This window comes from Mus caroli, chromosome 10 (assembly GCF_900094665.2).
Source record: "Mus caroli chromosome 10, CAROLI_EIJ_v1.1, whole genome shotgun sequence".
Lineage (NCBI taxonomy): Eukaryota > Metazoa > Chordata > Mammalia > Rodentia > Muridae > Mus > Mus caroli.
This window is the reverse complement of record NC_034579.1, coordinates 56,042,732-56,052,499: the sequence shown is the minus strand read 5'-3', so window position 1 is coordinate 56,052,499 and position 9,768 is coordinate 56,042,732. Positions and strand designations below refer to the sequence as shown.

The 9,768-nt window shown below is 49.9% G+C and overlaps 1 protein-coding gene across 2 annotated transcripts in view; it reads right to left on the bottom strand.

Moving 5' to 3' along the window:
- Lrrc20 (leucine rich repeat containing 20) overlaps positions 1–9,768 on the bottom strand; it is a 105,774-nt gene that overhangs the window by 25,518 nt on the left and 70,488 nt on the right. For both annotated transcript variants that reach the window (XM_021174314.2, XM_021174315.2), the window contains one exon: positions 8,647–8,814. In XM_021174314.2, the coding sequence (XP_021029973.1) occupies positions 8,647–8,814 (168 nt within the window). The remainder of the gene's footprint in view (positions 1–8,646; positions 8,815–9,768) is intronic.

Genomic DNA, 9,768 nt, shown 5'->3' with positions numbered 1-9,768 from the left:
GTTGTGAGCCACCATGTGGTTGCTGGGATTTGAACTCTGGACCTTCGGAAGAGCAATCGGGTGCTCTTACCCACTGAGCCATCTCACCAGCCCCGTGCCTGTTTTTATTATTGCTGTTTTATAATATTTACTTTTATTGTAGGTGTCTGGGTATTCTGTCCGCATACATGTCTGAGCAACACTTGCATGTATTGTCTGTGGAGGTCAGAAGATGATTCCCCTGGAACTGGACGTCACAGTTTGCGAGCTGTCATGTGGGTGCTGAGAATCAAACCTGGGTCCTCTGGGAGAACAGCTAATGCTCTTGACCACTGAACCTTCTCTCTAGGGCAACCGTCCACAGGTTTATAATCCCAGTGCCAGGGAGGGAGGGACAGCCAGTCCTGCCTACTCTCAGAGTAATGAGAGACCTTGCTTCAAACAGAGCGTGATATGAGGGTGGCAATGGGGAGTGACTCTATAGGCATCTTAGTCAGGGTCACTACTGATGTGCCGAAACACCACGACCAAAGCAACTTGGGGAGGGGAGGGATCATTTGGCTTACACTTCCACATCACTGCTCTTTGAAAGAAGTCAGGACAGGAACTCAAACAGAGCAGGATCCTGGAGGCAGAGGCCATGGAGGGGTGCTGCTTATTGGCTTGCTCCCCATGGCTTGCTCAGCCTGCTTTCTTACAGAACCCAGGACTACAGCCCAGGGATGGCACCACCCACAATGGGAAGGGCCCTCCCGCATTGATCACTAATTGAGAAAATGCCCAATAGACTTGCCTACAGCCCAATCTTATGGAGGCATTTTCTCAATTGAGTTCCCTCCTCTCAGGTAACTGGAACTTGTGTCAGGTTGACATCAAAAACAGCCCACACAGCAAGTAAAGGTGCTGAATCCTGACTCCAGGTTCCACACACCAGGCAAGATCTGCCGCTAAGCTATGGCCACTGCCCATGTGTGTTAAATTCTGTAGTTCAGGCTGGCCTGGAATTCACCATGTAGCTGAGGCTGACCTTAAACTCCTGATCTTAGATCTACCTTCCAAGTGCTGGAATTACAGGCATGCTACCATGCCTGGCTTTTTTTTTTTTTTAAAGATTTATTTATTTATTATATGTAAGTACACTGTAGCTGTCTTCAGACACACCAGAAGAGGGAATCAGATCTCATTACGGATGGTTGTGAGCCACCATGTGGTTGCTGGGATTTGAACTCAGGACCTTTGGAAGAGCAGTTGGGTGCTCTTACCTGCTGAGCCATCTCACCAGCCCATGCCTGGCTTTTTATCAAGTCATTTTCCCATGATTCTTTGCTCTCTGGAACGGGGTGGGTGCAAAAACAACAGGAGGATTGAGGGTCATGGGAAGCCAAAATCTTACTTAACCACGTCTCCTGCCTAGCAAAATGAAGTGGTTGGAAGATGTGATTTTCTCCTCACCCCCACATGTTCCAGCCCCGAAATGCCAGGGGGCAGCGAGTGCTGGCAAATGAGAACATATTGCTGCTATGCTCCCTCTGATGCACGGTGTGCTTGCTCCCTCTGAACCGTAACCCATGTGGAGACGCCTGAGGTGGGAAGAGGATGACTTCATGGGATTGGCATCCTGTCAGGAACCCACATCGCTACTCACAGTCAGTCTAAAACACTTCACCCCCCTCAGAAGCCCTCTCTGGAGGATTCTGGAGTCCTTCCCCTAAAAGTACAGGCACAGCCATCGGCCTTTGTTGAGACTTCTCTATGCCCAGGTCCTAGCATATCTGCCCTCCCCTAGTGGCTCTGTTCTTTCAAGAAGTTACAAGCTGAGAGATCAGGATACGAAGCCTGTCTCTCCAGAGACTGTCTTTCCCCTAAGCCGTTTTGTTCATAAATACAAGCCTCCAGTGCGAGTTAGTCCTCCCCACCTCTACGTACTTCACTCAACATTTCAACCAGCCACAGGCCAAAACTAGTCAGGAAAAACCCCAGTACTGAGCATGCGCAGACTTCTCTTGGCGTCATTCCGTAAACCCTGTGACGTAAGAGCCACCCACCCACTCAGCATCTTCTCTCGCTAGGTGTTACACCGAGTACACTGGAGGCCGTGTGTAAGCTGTACTAAGGCTGTCCAGTCTGTGCAAGGGACTTGGTCACCCAGGCCGGTCGGTAACCTCCAGTGTTAAGGCCTCCATTGCCTATGGGTTTTGAGAGATGACTGTACCACTCTCTGGTCTGGAAAAGCTAGGAACCATCTCAGACCCCAGAAACTTTTAGATGACTGTTGTTTTGGATAAATACTCTTTGTTCGTTTGGTTGGTTTTGGTTTTTTGAGACAAGGTTTTCTCTTTGTAACAGCCTTGCCTGTCCTGGATCTCACTTTGTAGTCTGGCTAGGCTTGAACTCATAGAGATCCACTTCCCTCTGCGCCTCCTGAGTGCTAGGGTTAAAGGCATGCTCTACCATGCCTGGCATTGAACAAATACATACATACATACATACATACATACATACATACATACATACATCAGCCGCCTTAAAGCACTAGAGCTGGTCAGATAGCAACTCTCTATGCTAATGTGCCTACTTTGCTGTCAATGACCAGGAGCTATCACTTGCTGTGTTCCACCTGGACCGCTCCTATCCCAACAAGCCAGCCCTCATGACCATGCTCTCATGATTCACCCACCACCCCATGGTGCCTCCTTCCTTTTTCCTCCTCTTTCTTGGTGGTCTCTGTCTCAGGCCCCAAGCCCAGGAACTGAAGCCCCACCTACCTCTCTCCTGCTCAGTTACGGGCTACAGACATCTTTATTCAACCAATATTTTTAAATTAAGGAGCTAGGTTTATACAACAAAAACTGACATGTGAGAATTTGTTCATCTTGAAGCAACTAGACTTTGGGATACAAAATTTGGCATTATAATACACAATAACAGACCAAACTTCAACAATTCTGGATTTTTTTTTCTTCTCTAAATAAAAAGCCTCTTTCTCTTACAATAAGAAGCAGCATACAATAGGAACAGAAATAAAACAATTATGAGAATTACTGGGTAGGAGTTATATTCATAATGTCCAGTCTATTTATATTTGGCAACTTAGATAAAGTATTCTATCATTTATCTTGAGGAGGAACAAATTATTCTTTTTTGTTTGTTTTTTCTAGACAGGTTACTCTGTGTAGCTCTGGCTGTCCTGGAACTCACTCTGTAGACCAGGCTGGCCTCGAACTCAGAAAGCCGCCTGTGTCTGCCTCCCAAGTGCACCACCACTGCCCGGCGGAACAAATTATTCTTAAACCACAAACACAGACCCTGCCCCCAGAACAAACAACCATGTTTCCCCGAAATCCAGAAGGCTTCCCATCTTCATGGGAGGTACCGGGCAACAGCTGGGGAAGGGTCAGGGAGCAGCCAACATTACCTGCTTTGCTTCCTGTCTGTCTGAAGCAGGCGTTCAAACTGGAGAACCTAGCCAAGGCAGAGAGGGTACTAAGACATGGAGAAGGAATTCTAGACTAAGCACCCTGCCCAGAGAAGGGTTAGAGGATGCCAGGGGGGAAGACTGTACAGTACAGCTGAGACCCTGAGCTGGAGCATGGGACTGGTTGGCCAGGCTGACGAGAGAAGCAGTCCAGCTGTCTGGAGGGCAACTTAGTATCTTTAGGTAGTTTTTTTGGTTTTGTTTTTAAGATTTGGTTTATTAGTATTATGTGTATGTGTGCTAAGAGGCCAAAGGACAATTTTTTGGTATTGGCTGGCTGGCTGGTTGGTTGGTTGGTTGGTTTGAGACAGGGTCTCTCTACACAGCCCTGGTTGTCCTGGAACTCACTATGTAGACCAAAATGGCTCTGTCTCCCAAATCCTGAGATGTGTGCCCACTATGTTCAGCTTCAAAGAACCTTCTGTGAAGTTAGTTTTTCTCCTTCTAGTTCTATGTGAGCCCCAAGGTTAAACTCAGGTGGTCAGGGTCTCACCAGCTTGGGTAGCAAGCACATTACACCTTGACAGCCCTGGTAGTTTTTATCACACCCACGGTAAGAAACACAATTTTTCACCATGACTCCAAATACACACCTGAGTGTACACACAGTGAAAATGAAATTAAAAGACACAAAAGTAACAACTTACCATGCTTCATGTGATGTGCCCTGATATTTTCTACTCTATTAAAAAAAAAAACCTGTTGGTCTCAACCCACTAATTTACCATTTATAGTTCCTCAGTAGATCACAGCCTGCAGCTGAAAGACTCAGCCTGACTTGGTCTTGGGGGCATTACAGGCACCCTGAGGCTTTCAAATCCCTGCTCTGTGGCGTTGAGCTTTCCGGCCGGTGATCTGCAGACACTACATGCAGTGCACATGGGTTAGCAGGCGTGCTACAGAGGGGAGAGCACAGAGCAGTAGAGTCACAGACAGACCAGAGACCTGTCTACACAGCCATCGAAGCCACATACTAACCAGCCATGACACCTGAGGACATTCAGCCACTAAAAAACTCTGAGGGCAGGCGGCACCCCATCCTGAACCTCGGAAAGCTGACAGAAGCGTCCCAACTCCTCTCAGTTGTCTTGGCCCACCACAGAGGGCCCAGGATGTCGCTTTTCCATGCCCTTGTTCTTCCTCTCAGGGCAGAGCAGCGTCAAGTGCAGAGTGGAATCAGATGGTGGTACTCATGGGAAAACAGGGCAGCTGGGCTGAGCACAGATGCTACTGGCATCCATCTTTCAGGACCCAGATAGGAGGCCTGGTTGGGGGGTGGCCCTCAAGACTGGGGGTGGGGAGCATCCCTTTAAGCGTTTAAAGCTGCCTCAAAGCCTACTCTGCTTGCTGAGTAAAATCTTTACAGAAACTCAGAGACCTCAAAGATACTTCAAACCTAAGTTTGAGCTCCGAGACTAATGAGTTTCTTCCCTTTTTTTGTTTCTTGTTTTTGTTTTGTTTGTTTGTTTATTTTTTGAGACATCCTTTCTTTATTTCTACATAGCCCTGACTGAGTGACCTGGAACTCACTCTGTAGACCAAGTTGGTCTCAACTTCAGAGATCTGCCTGCCTCTGCCTCCCGAGTGCTGGAATTAAAGGTGTGCACGACTCTGCCAGGATTGAGAGAACCAACTTCTGCAAGTTCTTCCCTGACCTCCGCATGTACACCGGGGCACATACATGCCCCAATCCCTGTAATAATAAAGCAAATACATATAATAAAAATCTCATGGCAAAGCTGGGCAGTGGTGGCACACGCCTTTAATCGCAGCACTCGGGAGGCAGAGGCAGGCGAATTTCTGAGTTCGAGGCCAGCCTGGTCTACAGAGTGAGTTCCAGGACAAGCTGGGGCTATACAAAGAAACCCTGTCTCGAAAAACCAAAATCAAACAAATAAATAATTAATAAAAATCCCATGGCAAAGTGTTTTGTTTTCTTTTGTTTTGTTCTGTTTTTCAAGACAGGGTTTCTGTGTGTAACAGTCCTGGCTGTCCTAGAATTCACTTTGTAAACCAGGCTGGCCTCAAACTCACAGAAATCAACCTGTCTCCTCAGCACTAGAATTAAAGGCATGGACCACCACTGTCCGGCAGGTAAAAGGTTTTGTTTAAAAGAGACGCTTCTCATAAAAATTTGGCTTTATTTCTTCCAACTCCCTTATAAAGTTCTAAGGGGGAAATAAGTCACACTTTGAAGACATCCCAAGCTCTGACAAGAACTGTTCCCAAGATGTTTTAGTGTTTTACTGCTGTGAACAGACACCATGACCAAGGCAACTCTTTATAAGGATAACATTTAATTGGGGCTGGCTTACAGGTTCAGAGGTTCAGTCCATTATCATCAAGGTGGGAACATGGCAGCATCCGGGCAGGCATGGTGCAGGAGGAGCTGAGAGTTCTACATCTTCATCTGAAGGCTGCTAGCAGAAGACTGACTTCCAGGCAGCTAGGATGAGGATCTTAAAGCCCACGCCCACAGTGACTCACTTCCTCCAACAGGGCCACACCTTCTAATGGTGCTACTCTTAGAGGGCCGAGCATATACAAACCATCACACATGAGGTCCTATGAGAAAGGAGCTAGAGCTGGTAAAACCACACAAAGCTCGCTCTTTCCCACTGCAGGACTCCTAGTCCTTGCGTTCACTTGCCATCAACCCTGCTCTGGCCTGCCCTGGGGCTTGCCTGGCTCCAGAAGAGCTATGGAGACTGCAGCATGGACTTTCCCACAGATTTGGGAAGCAGAAAAGCCACTGGGTAACAAGAATGGGTCAGGAAGATGTAGAACTGGGCGACTGGGGTGCCTCAGCAGGGTATGACAGCTGCCTCTGTCTGGTCCCTCTCTTCAGATGAGAAGGGTCAAGCCTCCTGCAGTCTGATGGCTACCTGAGGTTAACTGGGCATCTCTAGAGCAGTTGCTACTTGGGGACGATTGGTGGTGTCTGCTAGAAAGAGACAGCTCCCCCTCCACCCTGGCATCTCTGTATCCCCCTGGCACAGGCCTGAGCAGGGCTTAAACTGAGTGGGAGACAGCCTCCGCACAGAGCTCTCTTTAACCTGGCCAAGCGTACAGTAGGGACTTGGCAGCAAAAGCTAAATGGACCTCTTAAGAGCTTTGACTTTGAGGAAATACATCAGGGACTTGCTAAGCACTAAGCACAGATGACATTATTACTGTCATCCCACAGAAAGGCAGACATGTGTGTATGTGACAGTGAGCCAAAGTGGCTTGCCCCTGCTGTGGGCTGTGGAGCGGAATTGACCCTGAGGGAGCGGAAGCATGAAAGAATCTAGACCCCTGGGGCTGCCTCAGTGAGTCACTTTATGGGCTACAGCGAGCACAGATCTTCAGGCTGCACCCCAGCCTGGAAGTGAGATTCTTTTTTTCTCATCTTGGATCACCTTCTGGGGTGGCCAGAGATGCTCAGAGAACTGGGTAACTACTGACCACATAGCGTTTTCCACTCAGAGAGCTGTCCTGACCCACCTGCTCAGCTCTGGACTTGCCACTGAGCACAGGAGCCCTGGCCCGATGGCTGGCTCATGTGGATTAGCTGCAGGAACAAGCAGAGGTATCGGAGTGAGCAAGGAAGTGAAGGGCAAAGAGGAGGCCGAGAGGAGGGGGAGAGGAGAGAGAGAGGAGGCAGAGAGGAGAGAAGGGAGAGAGGAGGGAAGGAGGAGGGGAAGAAGAGGGAGGGAAGAGGGAGAGAGGAGAGGAGGGAGAGAGGAGAGGAGGGAGAGAGGAGGCAGAGCTGCCAATGAGACAGAGAGCTGAGCACAACTTAGGTGATGGTGGTGGCACAGAAGGGAGACCTCACAGTGAGAGGGTACCTGAGGGACACTCTACTTACAGACCCTACAAGTGAGCCAACTCAGGCCAGGCTGTTCAGGGACCCCAGGCCTTGGGAGTGCCACGGCCAGAGGCTTCACTGAAGCAGGGGAAAAAAGAATGACTGGGATGGGGATGGGGATGAGGGTGGGGGGAGGGGGCGGGGATCTGGATGGGGGTGTGGGCCCTCACTATAGACATGTGGGGGGAGCTCACTATAGACACAGGGCTAAAGTTCATAATCAGGCTTTTATTTTCTGCAGTCTCTCCATGCAACCTGATGCCCTTTATAACGCCCTTAAGCTCATTGCACTCATCGCTCAAAGAACGGATCGAGCGGCCAGCAAGATGGTTCCGTCAGTAAAGGCACTTGCTGTCAACCCGATGACCTGGGTTCAATCCCCAATATGTGCGTGGAAGGAGAGGACTGAAGAATTCCCACAATCTGCCCTGTGACCTCCACATATGCTCTGTAAAAGGTATACACTCAGACACACACACACACCAAATAAATGTAACTTAAAAATTAATAGTAACTAACAAAATAATAGACCTAGAACTGAAAAGGTCAAGGTGATCTCACCTCCTCCTTACCCTGTCCAGGTCAGGAGTCCTGTGCACAGCATCCTGGGTATTCAGGCCCTCACTACCACACCAGGCAAGCACTGAGCACAAGGCACTCCCCAGCTGCAGCCCCAAACCCACTCAAAAGCCCATCGCCTTTAATCAAGTGGCATAAAGGGCCATCAAGACACTAAGGGAAAAATAAAGGCAGAGCTGGAGGGGGTCAGAGGTAACATGGCTGGCATTATGAGAGGCAGAGTATGAGGCTGAGGCGGCGACTCGAAAGCTAAGAACCAAGGAGATGAGGACACAGAGACCGGAGAGCACCTGACCTCTCTGGGGACATCAGGCTCCGAGCTGGAGAGGCCACTCGGTTCTTGGTGTGATGGAGTTGAGAAGGGGGAAAGCACACTTCAAACCCTGGCAGAGCCCAACCTGGGGCCCGCAGTTCGCAGGAGGTACCAGTCCCAGAATGCTTCCTCCTGGTGGGGGCCCTGAGCGACTGATCTGAGCATGCCTAGCTTGTGGCCCCTGCTCAGCACTGGGAAGTTACTTAGTGTGAAGACAGAAGACAAAAACCCGGGCTGTTGATGGAAGGCTAGCACCTGGCAGGGGGGCAGGGCTTTTCAGTGGTTATCTACCCAGGCCACTGCCTGCTCAGGTGTCTTGGCCCAACAAACTCGAGCCTCCCTTGTGCCCTCAAAAACAAACAAACAAACAAACAAACAAACAAACAAACAAAAACTCCCAGCGGTCTACACTCTTCAGAGCCTCAGGCGGCGGTAGTCACACACACTCACCCACTATCTCGTTCTCCTCCAGGTTGATAGTCTCCAGTGCAGGCAAGGTGGTCAGCTGCTCTGGGAAGTCTTGAAACTGGTTCCGGGACAGGTCGATGGCCCTGAGCTGCTGCAGGCTGCTGACCTCATTGGGGAGTCGATAGAGGTAGTTGCCCTCCAGGCGTAGCTCTGCCACAGGATTGAAGAAGGGACAGTTAGGAGGGAAGGGAGGCCTGCCCAGAGGCCTTTTCCTGGTACCCTGGCCAGGAGGGCACTGAGAAAGACGCCACCTCACAGGAAGGTACCAAGAGGATGCCTCCTGGTCTGTTTGCACCCACCACTGCCCAGGGCCTCTTCTGCCATTACTCCAGCAGAGGTACCCCACTTTGGCTGTGTAGGAGGGTCTCCTGACAGAAGCTGGGGCCCAGATACAAGCGTGATGGCTCCCTCAGACAGGCCTTGTGAACGTGTCAGGATATGCCCAAGTGTCACAAGGACTGCTGGCAGAAGCCTAGTTCTGTCATTTGTCCTTATTTCCCACACAGCTACTTCCAACCAGATGTGAACAGGTTCTTCCCCTGAGGGGAGAAGGGCCTGTGCGAGGGACCCTCCTGAGGAGACCCAGATAGCACTGAGAGATAGAGCAGGCCACAGGCTGAGAGAGATGGAGCAAGGCTGAGGCTGAGAGAGATGGAGCAGGGCAGAGGCTGAAGCTGGTCTCCTGGGCCAGGCATCATGGCGCACACCTTCAATCCCAACACTCAGGAGGCAGAGGCAAGTGGATCTCTGTAAGTTCAAGGCCAGCCTGGTCTACAAAGTGAGTTCCAGGACAGCCAGAACTGCCTAGAGAGACCCAACAATCACCATCATCATCATCATCAACAACAACAACAACCAAAAAGAAAGAAAGACGCAAGCTCCCACTGTCGGCTCTTTTCCAGAACTCCCCTGGTACTCCACGCCACACTTGAGTTTTTTTTTTTTTTCCTGTCTTTTAGTTCTTTAACTCATAGAAAAAACAAACCGTGTTAAGATCCTGAGCTGAAGCCGGGCGTGGTGGCGCACGCCTTTAATCCCAGCACTCGGGAGGCAGAGGCAGGCGGATTTCTGAGTTCGAGGCCAGCCTGGTCTACAAAGTGAGTG